Source organism: Artemia sp. Qi Xiang Cuo, chromosome 21 (assembly GCF_049724085.1).
Source record: "Artemia sp. Qi Xiang Cuo chromosome 21, ASM4972408v1, whole genome shotgun sequence".
NCBI lineage: Eukaryota > Metazoa > Arthropoda > Branchiopoda > Anostraca > Artemiidae > Artemia > Artemia sp. Qi Xiang Cuo.
This window is the reverse complement of record NC_142814.1, coordinates 6,429,928-6,451,453: the sequence shown is the minus strand read 5'-3', so window position 1 is coordinate 6,451,453 and position 21,526 is coordinate 6,429,928. Positions and strand designations below refer to the sequence as shown.

At 33.3% G+C, this 21,526-nt stretch overlaps 1 protein-coding gene across 1 annotated transcript in view; it reads right to left on the bottom strand.

Annotated features, from left to right (window-relative positions):
* The window catches only part of LOC148939194 (pH-sensitive chloride channel 2-like), a 168,157-nt gene that overhangs the window by 78,654 nt on the left and 67,977 nt on the right, over window positions 1-21,526 (bottom strand). The window contains exon 4 of the mRNA XM_089106621.1: window positions 6,934-7,016. Within this exon, the coding sequence (XP_088962747.1) occupies window positions 6,934-7,016 (83 nt within the window). The remainder of the gene's footprint in view (window positions 1-6,933; window positions 7,017-21,526) is intronic.

Sequence of the window (21,526 nt, the reverse complement as noted above, 5' to 3'; positions counted from 1 at the left end):
GTCCAACGTTTCAGATACTCTCTACAATGACTTGAATACGACAAGTGATTTTTGGACAAAACTCTCACCCGCCATCAAATTTGACGGTGCATATGAAGTGGCCCTTGTCGACTGTATCCTCAAAAATACCTATGACATCCTGAGAAAGGATCGCGTGTATGATATACAAGTTATACCATTCGATTGGACTATGAATGGGTTGGGCTATGTCGACTAAGAATGGGTTAAAGCACATAAATCTAGTGACTATCTACATGCCAGATTAAAATATATTGAATATCATAATATGAAGGATTTGTGTCGTACAGTCAATGGAAAAATCTCAGATTGTCGGAATGGTACGTTCCCTTTCAACTGTTCACTGAAACATAATAGGATTTACAGTAGATCACCTGTTGACACTGACAAAATTATTCTCAATGATAACCTGAGAGATATTCTTGGCTTTAAACAGAATATGATCCATGGGGAAAATGCTGGCGCTGTTTACGGGATGGATCAAGTTATTTTTGCTGATTATCCACCTGGTTTTGCCTCGGACTCTTGCATATTTCTCTACTCATCCTTTGTGGAAACGTCGAGAGTCTGTAATTCAAATGTACCCCTCCTACGTGTTCTTGAACGAAAAACAACTCATGAACTTGTTCATCACTATAATATCAAGCATCTTCAGTATGTTCCTGTAAACACTTCATATTTGGAACTCTGTCAGTTAACACTAAGAAGTGATTTGGGTGATCCTCTAGCAATAACAAAAGGCCTAGCAGTTATTACATGTCATTTTCGACCCATTGTCAACGACGGTACAATCACCTAAAAAATAAACAATAGAAGAATTCTATTTGTCTGTCCCGATATCGATTGTTATCTCGGTGCTTTGAGTCCACGTCAAATAGGCAATGGATTGGACTACTACAAGGGGCGTACTACACTGTCTTGCTATGGTCTTGGTAGCTGGTTTGCTAGGCTATTTCATTCTGCACTACCCCTTGCCAGAAAATATCTTGTACCTGCTGCATCAAATTTTGCTGACTCCACACTACAGGACTGGGGGTCGGGCAAGAATTTCAATGAGAGTGTTAAGGAAAATATTAGATCTTCAGCAAGAGCCGTTGGTGAACAATTAAAATCTCGACAAAATGGGGAGTGATTGAAAAGGATGCGTTCGCGTCATTCACTCATCAGTCTCCACCCAGGCAGGAATCAAAGGACATCAACAAGGACTTTGAGAAATAAAACAACAAAGACCAATAAGCAACAGAAGAAGAAGAAGAAGAAAAAGAAGAAGATTGTTAGATCAAAGAAGGATTTCTTCTCTTAAGATGACTTATCTCCCCCACAAGGAATCATATCCATCAATCAGTTCCTCATTGAATCTATTCAATGCTGACAATGTTGATGTCAGTGTCAAGTATGGCTACTATGAACAATTTCATCCCCAACAACCCCTCTCGGAAAATATACACTTTCAAATATTTTCCAATGAAGACAATTTCATTGATTTGTCGTAAACATTTATTGATTTAAATGTTGTGGTGAAGAAAAAGTCAGATAATACAATTCCAAATGCCGGCGATCGTCTCTCCTATGAAAACTGTATCCTACACAACTTGTTCAAACAAATTAATGTATTTATTAATGGAACATTGGTGAGCACTAGCAATAATTTATCCAACTATGCAAGCTACATACAATTTATAATGATGACGCCGAAGGTGTACAAGGAGATGAGAGGACAATCATTGGGCTATGAATATCGAACAGGTGTTGATACTGACGGTGAGTTGACTACAGCAGTGACCCAGGAGTATCATCTAGTTGGAAAATTAAATCATGAGATATTCAATATATCCCAATGGCTTCCCCCCAATGTCAAGATTGACATAAAGTTACAGATGGCCCCATCAAATTTCATTTTGAGAAAAACACTTCCTGCAACATCCGATGCAAATGTTATTATCACATCGGCAATTCTCCATGTCCGAAAACAACAAGTTATGAGCTCTGGTGCATTGGCAGTGGAAAAGCTAAGAGCCAATGGTAACAATATTAAACTTCTTGTCCCTCATACAATCACCAATCAACGTCACATTGCCACCGGTTCTCGTAGCTATAGCGATTCATCGTTTATCAATGGAGAAATCCCTTCAAAATTGGCTTTGGCCTTTGTGAAGAGTGGTAGCGTCGTTGGATCCTGGACTGAATCCCCCCCTGATTTTAATTTTTTTGGTCTATCTAGCCTTGTGTGCAAAGTGAATGGTAGTCCACTGTACACTCTATCATTTGACAAAAAATCCTATAGAACTCTGTACGAGTTGACTATGCAATCCCTAGATCATGACTCTCAACTATTTGAAAATGGAATAACCGAATCAATGTTTTAAAAAAATCATGGGGTTTTTGTTTTTGACTTGTCAGGCACACAGGATATGACCATAGTGCGTACTGGGAATGTATGTTTAGAGTGTACATTTGTCAATGCTCTGGCTGAGAGTATCACCATACTATTACTGCGCCAATTTGAAACCTCCCGGAAAATCCCGCCTGACGGCAGTTTTCTACGAGAACGAGAAAAAGTAATATATATAAGATTCTTACGGTATTTAGTCTTGATAATTACATGTCCCAGGACATTTAATATTGACTACCCTCGGATTCCAATGAAAAAATATAAAGATATAAAAAGTTCCTAATCTTATTTACAAGAATTCAGTTGACTTTGACTATTAGCCAGTGGCTATGCATCTTTCAAACAGCGAAGAGTATTGAATTTTTTGATCCTCTTGGCCTATCGTATAAATTCTACACACCATATATCAGCAACTTTATTGAAAACAATCTGAAAACCATTATTCAAAATGAACGAAAAGTACAGGATTTAACAGCTAAGACATGTGGTTTTCATGCAGTACTCTTTTTCATGTTCAGATGTCTTGGCTACACCTACAAGCAGTTTCTCAACATCTACGTTGACTTACCTAAATTGAACGAATTTCTAGTGGAGAAAATAATTACAACTTTATTTAATTTTGATTTTATTGCCATAAGAATAAAATGTTCTAAATATGTATGTGAAATTTTTTATTAATAAAAAAAAAATATATACATGATAAAACGACTTTTCTAATCTTTAGATTTCATCCACTACTAGGTATTTGTCGACAACAACTAGTGCTGGTAGATTATTTGAATTCACAGTGTACTGATTCTGATGTACTGCAATGTCAGGGTCACATTTTCTACAGTAGAGTGTGACTTCACTCTTGTCATATCTCTTTGTATAGTCAATGATACTAATCGCATTCATTATATATAATTCACGTGTTTCAATTTGTGTATTTGAAGCAATTTCACAAACAGTGTCCTCAAGTGTCGAATCACATTCCGTCACAGCCAAATAAAAATCAGTGGGCTTATAATCATAACACACAGTGTCTTCACAACAATGACGTAGAAACCATATTCTCTTGTTGTTCCAACAGTTGAATCGTTGACCTGGTTCCTCCTCCCAGAACAGTCTAAAACCACGACGATACCAATCTCGTAGCAATAAACTAAAATCCCGGTTAGGATTCTTTCCAATCAGACCGGGATATGTACTCTCCCACTGCTTGCACTTATCATAATGACAATTGGGGCATAGGTGACCTCTAGGATGAGAGTCACACACCTCTTCAAGACAGGACTTACAACCTTTAATTTGTACAGCATATCCTCTGTGCAATTTACACGGATTGCATAATCTACACTTTTCATCACACTCCTCAATCATTGTGCAATTCTCACATGATGACCAACTGCCCTGTGTGTACATACATAACGGACATGTATGAAAAATTTTGTCATGTGTTAACGCTCTCACTACCACAATGAAACTGAGCTAGCAACATCAAAAAATTGCCTGAGATAGAGAGAGAGAGAGAGGAGTAAATCATCCTTGAGCACCATCTTTCTTATGAAAAAAAAGTCCTAAATTTCTAAAAACTAATTTTTAAAATCGTATCCACAATATCATTTTGCTGCGTCGCTATCAATATATCAATAAATTGTGTAAATGCATTTGGACCACGATGTAGAAGCTTCATACAATAGTCTAATGATGGAGAATCAGTTTTCATTATATCAACAAGCATTCCCCGAGAAAATATCTTCCTTTGAATAGACAACTCTAGAAAATCATCATCTAGAATCAAACGTTTTTCCATAAGAACTAGATTCCTCATGATTCGATCTTTCTCGAATCTATCCATTTCTAAGAGTCCTAACTCTCTCACAACCACCTTCAGACTAATCAGAATCTCATTTTTGTACTCAAAATATAAGCTTGTCTACTATAGAAAAAAAGAAAAAAATACCATTGATTTAGAAACAGTTTTATTGAACATAATTACAATAATAATATTCACTAATGCATTTTCTTCTCATCAATATATTTCGATAGGACATCTAATGCTGACCGAAGTTTATTTATATGGAGAATATTTACTTTTCCAGCAAAACACAGCTGTTTCTCCTGCTTAAATTTGCTTAATGATATCACGTATCTAGCATACATAGTGTCCCATTCAAGACATAGTCTACAGCCAGCAGTTATTTCCACAGCTACATTAGGTACTCGTATATCGTTGCTGCTGCTGCTGTCGGTTCCATCATTAATCTCCAATAGTGTAAATGCACCACTCATTTTTTTTTCTCCACTAATATCCTTTCAAATAAAAAACTATTCTCTTTGAATACAATTCTCTTACTAATATGAATTGTAGTGAAAACCATTCCTTTTATTCAAATCCTAATAGCCAATCAAGTTATACACGTTCCTCTTGGCAAAGAGTGTGATGATCTGTAACTACTAGAAAAAACCTGTTTGTACGGGGGCATCTTAGAACTGCATGGATCTACTCTACTGACGTAAATGTAATCTCAACTATCTAAAAACTATCACCGAAAGCTCCAATTTGCAAAATGGTGACTATGAATATTCTCAAGCATAGAAATGTGACCAGAGAAAGTCTCTCTCGCTCTAAAATTTCATAATTAATCTCTTAATAGGCACAAAAATAGTCTACAGTGGCTCTGATCTACTTAATGTATTGTTTTAGATCTTCTTGTACTTTTTGGGGCAACCAAGCATGTCTAATTATTCTTAATTATGGTTCATCGCGCCAGATTGTGGTCGGTCGAACTTACTTACTTAACTCAATGATTATGGAAACCGTTTATTTGGCAATAATTATTTCTAATCATGCCATAAAAATGCAGGTCAGTGACCTGCTATTGCAATGACACTCTCTGTTTAAAAAAAAAAATTATAAAAATAAACTATACAAGTTATATCGATATAAAAATCATTCAATTCTAAAAAACATATTTTGAATCATGGAATTTTTGGTGGGGAAGGGGGCTATTTTTGGGGGAAACTGAGATTCCTAAATCAAGGTTACTTATACAAAAGTTCATGGTCATTCGTTTGGTCATTCAACGATGTATAGATATGCGCAGTCCTTACCCATATCAAACAGTTCGTGCTAACGAACTGTAAGTAAGGAGCGACCCGGCTCAATGGTAACCGTAACTCTAGAAAACGGGTTTTTGATACCAATAGATACATCAAAAGAATCAGACTTTAATGCTGAATTCAAATATATAACTTTCGTTAAGTTTAATGCTAACCATCAAAAGTTACGCGCCTGAGAAAATTTGGCTCATTTTCGAAAAAGGGGGGAAATCCCCCCTAAAAGTTATAGAACCTTAATCAAAATCACACCATCATATTCAGCGTATCAGAGAACCCTCCTGTAGAGGTTTCAAGCTCCTATCTACAAAAATGTGGAATTTTGCATTTTTTGCCAGAAGAAAGATCATGGATGCGTGTTTATTTTTATTATTTTTTTTTCCCAGGGGTGATCGTATCGACCCAGTGCTCCTAGAATATCGTGGGTGGGCTCATTGGAACGAAAATTAAAAGTTCTAGTGCCCTTTTTAAGTGACCAAAAAAAATGGAGCGCAACTAGGCCCCCTCCAACGCACATTTTTTTCCTAAAGTCATCCGATCAAAATTTTGAGATAGCCATTTTGTTCAGCATTGTCGAAAATATGATAACTATGTATTTAAGGATGACTTAATTCCCCAAAGTCCTCGGGGGGGAGGGCTGAAAGTTATGAACTTTACCCAATGTTAACATATGGTATTGGTTATTGGGAAGTATAAAGACGTTTTCAGGGGGGGATTTTTTCTGGTAGTGGGGGAGGGGGTGAGTTGGGGGATATTTTGGAGGATCTTTCCATGAAGGAACTTTCATGGGGGAAGGGACATTGCTATCAAGGGGGCGTCAGATTTCCCAGCATTCTTTAAAAAAAAAAGACCAGAAATTAAATAAAAAAAATAAGTTTTTCAACTGAAAGTAAGGAGCAACATCACAACTTAAAACGAACAGAAAATATTACGTATATGATTTTTTTTAAGAAGAAGAAGGATTTATTGAAAAAAAAACATATCAACAAAAAATTATTGCTCCCTCCCCTAAAAAGCAAAGCTTGTCCGTGGGGGAGGTAGAAAGTTTTTTATTGTTTTAAAAAATAAAGTTGTGAGACAGAGTCAAACTTTAGCGTAAAGAGCGAGGCGTTGAGGAGGGGACAGTCCCTGTCATATACGGAATAGTTTCTGTTCGTTTTAAGTTTTAAGGTCGCTCTTTACTTTCAGTTAAAAAAAACTTGTTTTTTTTTATTTAATCAGCTCAAGATTATTGCTGACAGGGAGTTAGCTCTAGATCGCTCGTAAAAAAGTTCATTGCCTTCACACTGGAAGTTCATTCAACTGTCTTAGGAGAAGGAGTTATTCTATGGGGTGAAAAGTATTGAAAGAGCGACTTACTACTCTTTTGGTCTATATTAACTTCAAATGTACCGAGTCATTAGAAAATGAAAATTACTTACAACTTTCAAAGAAGATACTGCAGTTTTGCTTGTCAAACGGAAAATTGCCAAGATCTAAAGCGCAATAAACTTCTGATTTTACCCTAAAAAAAGAAATATGAATCATGAATAGTAAATTAGGTGTTGAAAAATTGCTCATAAATGTTAGAGTTTATGCACTTTAGTTCGTTTTTGGAGGTTTTTATTAATTTGCTAGCTAAAAGATAAATATGCAATTTGATTCCTAATTCAACATTATTTCCAAACAAACTTATCGGCACCGCTGGGAATGATTCCCAGCCTACACCTCTTTCCATAATGTAGGGATTTGGCCTTAGGCCAAAAACTAAGTTTGCCCTTGTTGTTGTTTTTTTTAAGTCTTTTCGGTATTTATTTCACACAGATGGTCAGTTCATATTGCCTCTCCGAAAAAATAAACATCACAATCATCAAAATTAACATTTTTTATGGAACCACATTCAGGCATGAGTGGGAGGAGTGGGATTCACTCCATTACTATGTAGTAGTATATAGTAGCAATAAATATATATTCTGAAATAATGTTGAATAGTGGGTGAAATTACGTAGTTATTTTTTACATAATAAATCAATCAATCCTCAGAAAAATTGATCAGCTGCGTCTTTCAAGCATTCCGGAATTAGGAGGAATATATATAGCCATAGTTTGCAGTACTTGCACGGTAGGCTGACAACCCCTTCTTGTTACGGAAGAGTTGAAATTCATAGAATGACCAAGTACATTTAACGCATTTTTGCCATCCCGATTGACTTTTCTATTTTTAAAGTTATAGTTCCGAAAATACTAAAAGCATATTCCTTGAGACGCCCTTAGAATCATGTTCTAAAGTTTTACGTAGCAAATGTTTCCGAAATATGAACAAATACTTCAAAGATATACTAGCGATTTCAAATTCTTTAGCTGTATAGTTAGTTTAGAAGAACAACACTAGTTAAAACAATATTGATAGAATAATATTATAGCAATGCGTACATACATTTTAGTATAAGAGATACCGCTAGTTGAAGACATGATGGTGAGTGGTGAGGTCTTTTTGGATTCTACGGGGCAGTACTCCCTTTGAATTGCTATCCCGACACTTTTTGTTTTAAACTTCTTCAAGATATCTTTGGTTGTTACGTAATAGAACTTGTTAGATTTCAGGACCCGCCAATCAAGATAGAAACGTAGACGTTAGTAGTAAGGGGCCAATTCGTTTCACCAGTGATTGCGTAATAAGCCTTACCACGGGCCAGGCATCTATATATTTGAACCCTACGCCTAAGGCATAGATATGTGTGTGTACTTTAAACGAATTGGGGTTACCAGGGTCCTTTGCCTGCCAAGAGGAACGAGTATAACTTGATTGGTGATTAGGATTTGAATATTTTTTTGGTTAAATCCGTGGTCATTCATCTGTAAGTTGATTAGTAGGTTTTTTTTTTAAACTTGGCTAATAGGTTTTTAAACCTATTACTACAAACCCTACATGCATTCCATTTTTGGAACTAGGAGCGTGATGTTTGTGTGATGCTATCAGACTGGTTTCGTTTCATGGATTCATTAATAGAAGGACTAATGATTTTTGAAAAGGGTAATTACTTCTTTAGTTTACGAGATTTGCGAATTTTTTTTTGCGAAAAGATATTTGCGTAAAGGTATTGGGAAGGTTAAGAATGCCTCACGGGTAATTAAAGAATGAGATGCTTGCATCAACAATACAAAGAATAAGCTCAGATACTTAATAGATTTGACGTTTACAAGAGACATTGCTAGAAAGTATTCAATAGCTTAATTGAAAAGTAACGATAGAATGACATTGTGACTTGACCTAGCTTTACCTCGCCGATGTGGTCTGTATAATACATAAGTAACGTTTTAAAAATATTGTCAATTTAAAAAGAACTGGCTGAAAAGTGTTTTGTGGGGGATGGGTTGCTTGGTGGGGTGAGTTGCACGAGGGTTCAGTTCAAGGGGATACCGTTGCACGGGGGGTTTCGGTTATACACGGGTTCAGTTACACGGGGGATTCAGTTGCACGGGGGTACCCCTTTTTTCGAAAATCGGGCTCCCTGTTTTCAAAATCCCTTTTTCTTCTGAGGCTTGGAGCATTTGGTGGCTAGATATTAAACATAATGAAATTTATATAGTTGCAATCTGCATAAAAACCCAATTCCTGTTAATTGTTATCAAAATTCCATTTTTTAGTTTTGGTTATAACTATAAATAAGGCTATCGTGTCTTTCTGAACTTTCTGTGCGAGGCAGGGGTTACTATTTAGTTTAAATAATTCTAGGAGGAATTGAGTTTTATGGATGGTATGGTAAAATGGTACTTGTTAGATATTCGGGTAAACATACGACTAAGAAACGCTTCACTATAAATAAGGCTATCGTGTTTTTCCGAACTTTCTAGGGCGGTGGTAACTATTTAGTTTAAATAATTCTAGGAGGAATTGAGTTTTGTGGCTGGTCTGGAAAAATGGTACTTGTTAAATATTCGGGTAAACATACGACTAAGAAACGCTTCACTATAAATAAGGCTATCGTGTCTTTCCAAACTTTCTAGGGTGGTGGTAACTATTTAGTTTAAATAATTCTAGGAGGAATTGATTTTTATGGATGGTTTGGAAAAATGGTACTTGTTAAATATTCGGGTAAACATACGAATAAGAAACGCTTCACTATAAATAAGGCTATCGTGTCTTTCCTAACTTTCTAGGGATGTTGTAAGTATTTAGATTATATTATTCTATTTTTAATTGAGTTTAATTTATGGTTTTGAAAAATGGTACTTGTTAAATATTTGGATAAACATACGACTAATAAACGCTTCATTATAAATAAGGCTATCGTGTTTTTCCAATGTTTCTAGGCGGGTGTATCTACTTAGTTTAAATAATTGTAGGAGGAAGTGAGTTTTTTGGATGGTATGGACAAATGGTACTTGTTAAATATTCGGGTAAACATACGACTAAGAAACGCTTCACTATAAATAAGGCTATCGTGTTTTTCCGAACTTTCTAGGGCGGGTGTAACTATTTAGTTTAAATAATTCTAGGAAGAATTGAGTTTTATGGATGGTCTTGAAAAATGGTACGTGTTTAATATTTGGGTAAACATACGACTAAGACATGCTTCACTATAAATAAGGCTATTGTGTTTTTCTGAACTTTCTAGGGCGGTGGTAAGTATTTAGTTTAAATAATTCTAGGAGGAATTGATTTTTGTGGATGGTGTGGAAAAATGGTACTTGTTAAATATTCGGGTAAACATACGACTAAGAAACGCTTCACTATAAATAAGGCAATCGTGTTTTTCCGAACTTTCTAGGGCGGAGGTAACTATTTAGTTTAAATAATTCTAGGAGGAATTGAGTTTTATGGATGGTATAGAAAAATGGTACTTGTTAAATATTCGGGTAAACATACGACTAAGAAACGCTTCACTATTTTCTTTACTTGGTGGTCATTAAAAACGAAATTTTTGTGTTAAATAAGTAGTTTTTGTATCCTTTAAAATAGCTTTCCGGGGATTGAGAGTCTCAGTTGCTGGATTCCGTGTGATTTTTCTTCTTTTCAGTAAAGACACTCGATATCATAAAAGTGTTTAATTCAAACTTTTTTAAAAACTTCGAAATTTTTCAACTTTATTTATTTTTTGTTTTTGTACATAACTTAAAATGTCAAAATATGCTTACAGTGCTAAAAATTGAGCTCTTTGATTGGTCAGAGACACGTTCTGACTTTCCCCCTGGTATTCTATGACCGGTTATAGACACTACCTAATCTATTGCATGTATTAAATCAGTATTTTTTACACAGTGGAACGATAAACACATAATTCATATCTATAAAAAAAAAGTGAAGATGGAGCAGATTAATAATGTGTGTTTACATAACAAGGTTATTGTAGCATTGAATGCTGACAAAGAGATGTATTTAAACTTTGAAACAAGTATAGGTGGTAGCACTATTGGAAATGTATGCATGCATTGTCATGACAGTAAGGAATTAAATTTCTTTGGAATACCGAAAAAATTCAACTCTTATGTTGGTGGTTATACGAGATTGAGATCTCCAGAGAAGATTGCACTCAAAGAGAATGCCAACATAAAAATAATCATTGATGATAGAGGACAACTCCTTGCTACTGTTGCAGGTAACACATTACCTACTGGTACATCCAATCGTCACCTTTCGGGTATTAGCTTTCAACGGAAGATCAATAAAAGAAAGGCCTGCTCTTCTACTAATATTGTAAACCATATCTTGTCTACGTGCCGAAACTGTTACCTGTGTAAAAATGATGTGATAATATACAATGAAATTGCCAGAAAAATAAAAAGGGCATTGTCAGAAAATATCACGATGGAATATAAAGATGAATCGATGAAAAACAAAGCACCAGCAAACGTTACTGCCATTGCTCAAACAGTCATTGAACCAAATAATACCAAAGACGAAAAGCATATTGAGCCTGTTGATGAGACACCAGTAAAAATTGTGTATGACTCAAAATGGAATAATGATTATTTTACTGATTACGAACTAAGAGAAGACAATAGCTATAATATCAAGAGAGAACATGGTGAACTATTTTATGGAGCAGATTCAAAATGTCCAAAGTTAATAATTGATATTAATAATGTATCATAATATATTTTTGTATTAATATTCTACATAGCATTATTTCATTAAAAATATATTATGCATTACATTGTTATGTGTTCATTATTTTTAGAGTCAGCTAGCATATCAAAGTTTAGAATGTCTAATAAAACCTCGGAGATGTAAGAAAAGGAATTTGCATACATCTATTGTCAGACACACGGGAACAAATTCTTTCTTGAATTCGCCTCCTGGATAAATAAAAAAAGACATTTCATTCAAGAAATTATGACTAAACTCTAAGTAAGCAACAAACTCTTTCTTGAAGTTACCTCATGGATACACAATGCATAAATTTCATTTAAGGAATTATCGAAAATTGTAAGTAAGTAACAAATTCTTTCAAAAATAGGTTAATACGTTTAAGAAATAAATATATTTAAGATTAACCCGTCTATTCTTCAGAATAGTTTTATTCGTTTCATTAAATTATTAAGAAATTTTAAGTAAGTAACAATAGATTTCTTGAATTAAATTCCTGTACACAATACAGATATTTAATTCAAGAAATCATCATAAAAACGCAAGTAAGTAATAAAGTATTTATTGTTTTCACCTATTGGATACACAATACTGAAATTTTATTCAAGAAATTATGATTTATCTGTAAATGGGTAGAACAATGTTGGTACCTAATTGACACACATTGCATAAACTACACTTAATGACTTATACAGATTTTTATTGTATTATCAAATTCTGTCTTTAAGTCGCCCCCTTTGTAAATAAAAAATACAGCTAATTCGAAAAATTATTAAGAATCTGTATGTTAGTATCAAATTCTTTATTGAATTGACCTGGTGGATAAACAAAAAAGACATTTCGTTCAAGAAATTATGACAAAATACGCAGTAAGTAACAAACTCTTTATTGTTTTCATGACTTACATGCACGATGTAGAAATTTAATTCAAGAAATTATGAAAAAATTTTCAGTAAGTAACAATTTCTTTCTTGAAGTCAGCTCTTGGATACAGAATACTTAAATTTAATTTAATAAATTATGAAAAAAAAAACAATTTATTTCTTGAAGTCAACTCTTGGATACACAATACGGAAATTTCATTCTATAAATTAGTAAAATATTTTTAAGTAAGTAAAAAACTCTATTTTTTTTCACCTCTTTTTTATACAGTACATATACTTAATTCAATAAATTATTAAAAAACCACTAGTAACTACATTTTTTTTTCTATTTATAAAAACAAATTTTAACTTTTATAAACGATGAAGAAATTTAATTAAATAAATTAGTGAAAAATTATCAGTAAGTAACAATTTCTTTCTTGAAGTCAACTCATGGATACACAATACGTAACTTACAGACATGAATCTAATGACTTAGATACACAGTGTATAAATTTGATAAAATAAACTATGAAAATTGTCTCTGTAAGTAATAATTTTTTTATTGAACTCATCTCTTGGATACACACTACAGAAATTTCATTAAAGAAACAATGAAAATATTTGTAAGTAAGTAACAAACTCTTCATTAATTTTTCCTCTGGGATATACAGTACAGATAATTCATTCAAGAAATTATGAAAAAATCGCAAGTAAGTAACTTTTTTTTTCTCTTTATCACAAACAATTTTCACTTAGCTAAATGATTTAGAAATTTAATTCAATAAATTATTGAAAAAATTCTCAGTAAGTAACAATTTCTTTCTTGAAGTCAACTCTTGGTTACGTGCGCGCACGTAAACTCAACAAAAGGACCCTTAAAAAAAAAAATGAATAAAAGCTGTGTCGAATGTGCACATATCTCCTGATTGTCCACTAAAAAACCAGTCTGGTTTAAAAATTGTGGTTTTCGTAAAGGTCACTTTTTGAACGGTGAAGGACCACCGGGGGACTCCCCGATCGTTTGGAAAGGTGCCAAGGAAAGGCATACAAATAGCATGTAGTTACAAACCGTGTTTAATCACGTTTCTTGAATGAAGTATCTGTACTGTATATTCAAGAGGTGAAATCAATAAAGTTGCATATCTCTCCTGATTGGTCCCTAAAAAACCAGTCTGGTTGAAAACGTGGAGTTTTCGTACTGCTCACTTTTTTGCAATGTGTAGGAAGCAGTGGGGAATCCCCGTTCATTTGGAAAGGTGCCAAGGAAAGGCATACAAATAGCATGTAGTTTCAAAACGTGTTTAATCACGTTTCTTGAATGAAGTATCTGTACTGTATATTCAAGAGGTGAAATCAATAAAGAGATTGTTACTTACTTACAAATATTTTGTATAATTTCTTGAATGAAATTTCCTTACGGTTTTTTTCCATTATTTTAATAACATAAATAAATTTTTAATGACTTATAACTTTTTAATAACTTACCTAACTAAATTTATACACCAAGTATATATTTTATAACTGTTTTTGATAAAGAGAAAAAAAAAGATCACTAATATAGATTTTTTACTAATTTATTTAATTTATAATATGTACTGTATATCCAAGAGGTGAAATTAATAAAAAGAGTTTGTTACTTACTTACAAATATTTTCATAATTTCTTGAATGAAATTTCCTTATTGTGTATCCAAGAGTTGAGTTCAAGAAAGAAATGGTTACTTACTGAGAATATTTTCATAATTTCATGAATTTAATTTCTGCATCGTATATCTAACTCGTGAAAACAATAAAGTTTGTTACTTACTTAGAATTTTTTCAAAATTTCTTGAACGAAATGTCTTTTTTTTGTTTTTTTTTGTTTATAAAAAAGGTTAATTAAAGAAAGAAATTGATAAATATACTTAGAAATTTTTCATAATTTATTTAATTAAATTTATAATTCGTATATCTAACTAGTGAAAACAATAAATTTTTTTACTTACTTAGAATTTTGTCATAATTTCTTGAACGAAATTTTTTTTTTTGTTTATCCAACAGGTGAATTCAAGAAAGAATTTGCTACTTAGACTGAGAATTTTTTCATAATTTCTTGAATTTAATTTCTACGTCGTATATCTAACTTGTGAAAACAATAAAGAGTTTGTTACTTACTTAGAATTTTGTCATAATTTCTTGAACGAAATGTCTTTTTGTTTGTCCCACAGGTAAATTCAAGAAAGAATTTGCTACTTAGTTACAATTTTTTCATAATTTCTTGAATGAAATTACCGTATTACGTATCCAAGAGTTGACTTCAATAAAGAAATTGTTACTTACTGAGAATTTTTTCAATAATTTCTTTAATAAAATTTCTACATCATTTAGCTAAGTGAAAATTGTTTGTGATAAAGAGAAAAAAAATTTACTTACTTGCGATTTTTTCATAATTTCTTGAATGAAGTATCTGTACTGTATATCCAAGAGGTGAAATCAATAAAGAGTTTGTTACTTACTTACAAATATTTTCATAATTTCTTGAATGAAATTTCCGTATTGTGTATCCAAGAGATGAGTTCAAGAAAGAATTGTTACTTACTGAGAATTTTTTCATAATTTCTTGAATCAAATTTCTACATCGTGTATCTAAGTCATGAAATTCTTGAATGAAATTTCGATATTGTGTATCCATGAGTTGAATTCAAGAAAGAAATTATTACTTACTGAGAATTTTTTCCTAATTTCTTGAATTAAATTTCTACATCGTATAGCTAAGTTAAGATTGGTTTTGATAAAGAGAAAAAAAAGGTAATTACTTGTGGTTTTTTCTTATTTTCTTTAATGAAGTTTCTGTACTGTATATCCAAGAGGTGAAAACAAAAATAGTTTGTTACCTACTTACAAATATGTTAATAATTTCTCAAAAGAAATTTCCATATTGTTTATCAAAGATTTTAATTAAATAAAGAAATTGTTTTTTTTTTTCATAATTTATTAAATGAAATTACCGTCGTTTGTATACAAGAGTTCACTTCAATAAATAAACTTCTGCGTAATGATAATTTTTTCATAATTTATTTAAGTAAATTTATAAATCGTGCATATAATTAATAAAAATAATAAAGAGTTTGTTAATTACTGAGTATTTTGTCATAATTTCTTGAATGAAATGTCTTTTTTGTTTATCCACCAGGTGAGTTCAAGAAAGAATTTGCGACTTACTTACAAATTTTTCATAATTTCTTTAATGAACTGTCTTTTTTATTTAACCAGGGGGGCGAATTCAAGAAAGAATTTGCTACTTACTTAAAATTCTTGATAATTCCTTAAATGAAATTTCTGCATTGTGTATCCATGAAGTAAAATGAGTGTTTTACCTATTTACAATTCCTTCATAAGTTCTTTAATAAAATTTCAGTATTGTGTGTCCAATAGGTGAAAACAATAAAGACTTTATTACTTACTTGCGATTTTATTATGATTTCTTGAATTAAATATCTGTATTGTGTCCATGACGCGAATTCAAGAAAGCTATTGTTACTTACTTACAATTTCTTCATAATTTAATGAAATGAATAAAACTATTCTGAAGAATAAAGACGAGTTAAGCTTAAAGATATTTATTGCTTAAACGTATTAACATATTTTTGAAAGAATTTGTTACTTACTTACAATTTTTGATAATTCCTTAAATGAAATTTCTGCATTGTGTATACATGAGGTAACTTCAAGAAGGAGTTTGTTGCTTACATACAGTTTCGTCATAATTTCTTGAATGAAATGTCTTTTTTTATTTATCCAGGATGCTAATTCAAGAAAGAATTTGTTCACGTGTGTCTGACAATAGATGTATGCAAATTCCTTTTCTTACATCTCCGAGGTTTTATTAGACATTCTAAACGTTTGATATGCTAGCTTACTCTAAAAATAATGAACACATAACAATGTAATGCATAATATATTTTTAATGAAATAATGCTATGTAGAATATTAATACAAAAATATATTATGAAACATTATTAATATCAATGATCAACTTTGGACATTTTGAATCTGCTCCATAAAATAGTTCACCATGTTCTCGCTTGATATTATAGCTATTGTCTTCTCTTAGTTCGTAATCAGTAGAATAATCATTATTCCATTTTGAGTCATACACAATTTTTACTGGTGTCTCACCAACAGGCTCAATATGCTTTTCGTCTCTGGTATTATTTGGTTCAATGACTGCTTGATCAATGGCAGTAACGTTTGCTGGTGCTTTGTTTTTCATCGATTCATCTTTATATTCCATCGTGATATTTTCTGACAATGCCCTTTTTTTTTTTCTGGCAATTTCACTGTCTATTATCACATTATTTTTACACAGGTAACAGTTTCGGCACGTAGACAAGATATGGTTTACAATATTAGTAGAAGAGCAGGCCTTTCTTTTATTGATCTTCCGTTGAATGCTAATACCCGAAAGGTGACGATTGGATGTATCAGTAGGTAATGTGTTACCTGCAATAGTAGCAAGGAGTTGTCCTCTATCATCAATGATTATTTTTATGTTGGCATTCTCTTTGAGTGCAATCTTCTCTGGAGATCTCTATCTCGCATAACCACCAACATAAGAGCTGAATTTTTTGGTATTCCAAAGAAATTTAATTCCTTACTGTCATGAAAATGCATGCATACATTTCCAATAGAGCTACCACCTATACTTACTTCAAAGTTTAAATACATCTCTTTGTCAGCACTCAATGCTACAATAACCTTGTTATGTAAACACACATTATTAATCTGCTCTATCTTCACTTTTTTTTTATAGATGTGAATTATGTGTCTATCGTTCCACTGTGTAAAAAATACTGATTTAATACATGCAATAGATTAGGTAGTGTCAATAGCCGGTCATAGAATACCGGTGGGGAAGTCACATCGTGTCTCTGACCAATCAAAGAGCGCAATTGTCAGAACTGTAATCATATTTTGACATTTTAAGTTATGTACAAAAAGAAAAAATAAATAAAGTTGAAAAATTTCGAAGTTTTAAAAAATTTTGAATTAAACACTTTTAGGATATCGAATGTCTTACTGAAAAGAAGAAAAATCACACGGAATCCGGCAACTGAGACTCTCAATCCCCGTAAAGCTCTATTAAAAGATACAAAAACTACTTATTTAACACTAAAATTTCGTTTTTAATGACCACCAAATAAAGAAAATAGTGAAGCGTTTCTTAGTCGTATATTTCCCCGAATATTTAATAAGTACCATTTTTCTAAACCATCCACAAAGATCAATTACTGCAAGAATTATTCTAACTAAATATTTACCTCCACCGTAGACAGTTCTGAAATATACTATTTAATTATTTATAGTTCAGCGTTTCTTACTCTTATGTTTACCCGAATATTTAACAAGTACTATTTTTACACACCAGCCAAAAAACTCGATTCCTCCTTTAATTATTCAAACTAACTACTTACACCCGCCCTAGAAAGTTCAGAAAAACACAATAGCCTTATTTATAGTGAAGCGTTTCTTAGTCGTATGTTTACCCAAATATTCAACACATAACATTTTTCTATACCATCCATAAAAATCAATTCCTCCTAGAATTATATAAAATACATAGTGACCACCGCCCTAGAAAGTTCGATAAATCACGATAGCCTTATTTATAGTGAAGCGTTTCTTAGTCGTATGTTTACCCGAATATTTATCAAGTACCATTTTTCCATACCAACCATAAAACTCAATTCCTCCTAGAATTATTTAAACTAAATAGTTACACCCGCCTAGAAAAATCGGAAAAACACGATAGCCTTATTTATAGTGAAGCGTTTATTAGTCGTATGTTTATCCGAATATTTAACAAGTAACATTTTTCAATACCATCCATAAAACTCAATTCCTCCTAGAATTATTTAAACTAAATATTTACCACCGCCCTAGAAACTTTGGAAAAACACGATAGCCTTATTTATAGTGAAGCGTTTCTTAGTCGTATGTTTACCCGAATATTTAACAAGTAACATTTTTCCATAACCTCCATAAAACTCAATTCCTACTAGAATTATTTAAACTAAATAGTTACCACCGCCCTAGAAAGTTCGGAAAGACACGATAGCCTTATTTATAGTGAAGCGTTTCTTAGTCGTATGTTTACCCGAATATATAACAAGGACCATTTTACAACACCAGCCACAAAACTCAATTCCTCCTATAATTATTTAAACTAAATAGTTACCACCGCCCTAGAAAGTTCGGAAAAACACGATATCCTTATTTATAGTGAAGCGTTTCTTAGTCGTATGTTTACCCGAATATCTAACAAGTACCATTTTACCATACCATCCATAAAACTCAATTCCTCCTAGAATTATTTAAACTAAATAGTAACCCCTGCCTCGCACAGAAAGTTCAGAAAGACACGATAGCCTTATTTATAGTTGTAACCAAAACTCAAAAATGGAATTTTGATAACAATTGACAGGAATTGGGTTTTTATGCAGATTGCAACTATATAAATTTCATTATGTTTAATATCTAGCCACCAAATGCTCCAAGCCTCAAAAGAAAAAGGGATTTTGAAAACAGGGAGCCCGATTTTCGAAAAAAGGGATACCCCCGTGCAACTGAATCCCCCTTGTAACTGAACCCGTGTATAACCGAAACCCCCCGTGCAACTGTCTCCCCTGTAACTGAACCCTCGTGCACCTCACCCCTCCATGCACCCCCTCCCCCGCAAAACACTTTTCAGCCATTTCTTTTTAAATTGACAATATTTTTCAAACGTTACTTATGTATTATACAGACCACATCGGCGAGGTAAAGCTAGGTCAAGTCACAATGTCATTCTATCGTTACTTTTCAATTAAGCTATTGAATACTTGCTAGCAATGTCTCTTGTAAACGTCAAATCTATTAAGTATCTGAGCTTATTCTTTGTATTGTTGATGCAAGCATCTCATTCTTTAATTACCCGTGAGGCATTCTTAACCTTCGCAATACCTTTACGCAAATATCTTTTCGCAAAAAAAAATTGGCAAATCTCGTAAACTAAAGAAGTAATTACCCTTTTCAAAAAACATTAGTCCTTCTATTAATGAATCCATGAAACGAAACCAGTCTGATAGCATCACACACACATCACGCTCCTAGTTCTAAAAATGGAATGCATGAAGGGTTTGCAGTAATAGGTTTAAAAACCTATTAGCCAAGTTTAAAAAAAAAAAACCTACTAATCAACTTACAGATGAATGACCACGGATTTAACCAAAAAAATATTCAAATCCTAATCACCAATCAAGTTATACTCGTTCCTCTTGGCAGGCAAAGGACCCTGGTAACCCCAATTCGTTTAAAGTACACACACATATCTATGCCTTAGGCGTAGGGTTCAAATATATAGATGCCTGGCCCGTGGTAAGGCTTATTACGCAATCACTGGTGAAACGAATTGGCCCCTTACTACTGACGTTAAATCATAGGGTTTTCTTTGATTTTTTTAAAAACCTTAGGATGTAGGGAACAGAGCCCACCAATCAAGATGCAAACCTGGACGTTACATCATAATTTTTCACTGATTGCTTAAAAACCTAGAAGGGTTATGAAAAACCTTCAGGGCCCATCAATCAAGATGCAAATATAGACGTTACGTCATAGTTTTTCTTTAATTGTTTAAAAACCTAAGAATATAGGGGAAAGGCTTCAGAGCCCTCCAAAGTCGGGGCATAGTCCAAATTGGTCATAGCCCATTAAGATAGGTTTTTCTTCTTTACACACAGGGAACTTTTTCAATATTAATAGCAGACAAAGTAATTTCCCGTTATTTCCAAGAACAAAAAGTGAGGTGTGACGTGGTCCTGTATTGATTTTTCAAAAACAAAGATGATCCGTTACACAATGGTTTGGTTACTCGCATAGCGGGACCGGGCTATTTTTTCTTATTTCTCTAGAGACTATAAAACCCTGTGCTAGAGGGGGAATTTCATCCGTCTTATATTTGAGCCTCTACGTGTATTAAGGATGTCTCCATCCCTCACTAAAAAAGGGGTGAGATTATAGTCAAATAATAACAAGCATGATTGTCTATATGGAATTAACAAGTAAAACTCCGTTCCCCCTCCTTTGAACGGCTCTCTCAACGATAAATTAATCTCATTGATATCACGAAATTCATGTCCCTTGTTAAATCGCTTTTCCGCTATTCCATCATTAGGGTAAAATTGCATAAACGGGTGCATGGGTTAAACCCTTTAATGATACCCGCGTCAGGTAAAGGGGTAGTTACCGTGAGCGTGATAGCAAACACCTGGCGTCATACTAAGGAATAAAGCTTCATCCTTTTATCTTTTAAATTTAAATGCTATGATATTACGAACGAATTATAGGCAGCGCAATAGCACTGCCTAAGTTAAGAACGATGTTGGCACAATGTATTATTGTTTTTTTTTCATACCCGGGCAGTTCGTATCGAAAGAGTTGTCGTAGAAACTTCGAAAAGGGCTCATTCGATTGGAAATTGGAGTGGCTAGTGCCCTTTTTAATAGTCGAAAGTGACTGGAGAACAACTAGCCTCGGCCCACGTCCATCATTCCCCCAAACACATCCAATCAAAATTTTGAGATAGCCATTTTGTTCAGCGTAGTTGATTTCCAGATAGAAAATATGCTTGAGGAGGACACTCCCCCACGACCCTCAGGGCAAAGGTTTTAAGTTATGCCCTGAGGGCATGTAAGAACGATGTTGGCACAATGTATTTTTATTAATTTTTTTTTCCTTTAGAGCAGGGCACTTCGTATCGAAGAAGTTGTCGTAGAAACTTCGAAAAGGGCTCATTCAATTGGAAATTGGAATGACTTGTGCCTTTTAATAGTCGAAAGTGATTGGAAGGCAACTAACACCCCTTCCACGCCCGCCATTTCCCGAAAAACGTCCAATCAAAATTTTGAGATAGCCATTTTGTTCAGCGTAGTTGATTTCCAGATAGAAATTATGCTTTTGAGGAGGACACTCCCCCACAGCCCTCAGGGCAAGGGTTGTCAGTTATGCCCTAGGGGAATATAAGGCTTTTATAGAAGGCGTTGTCGTAGAAACTTCAAAAAAG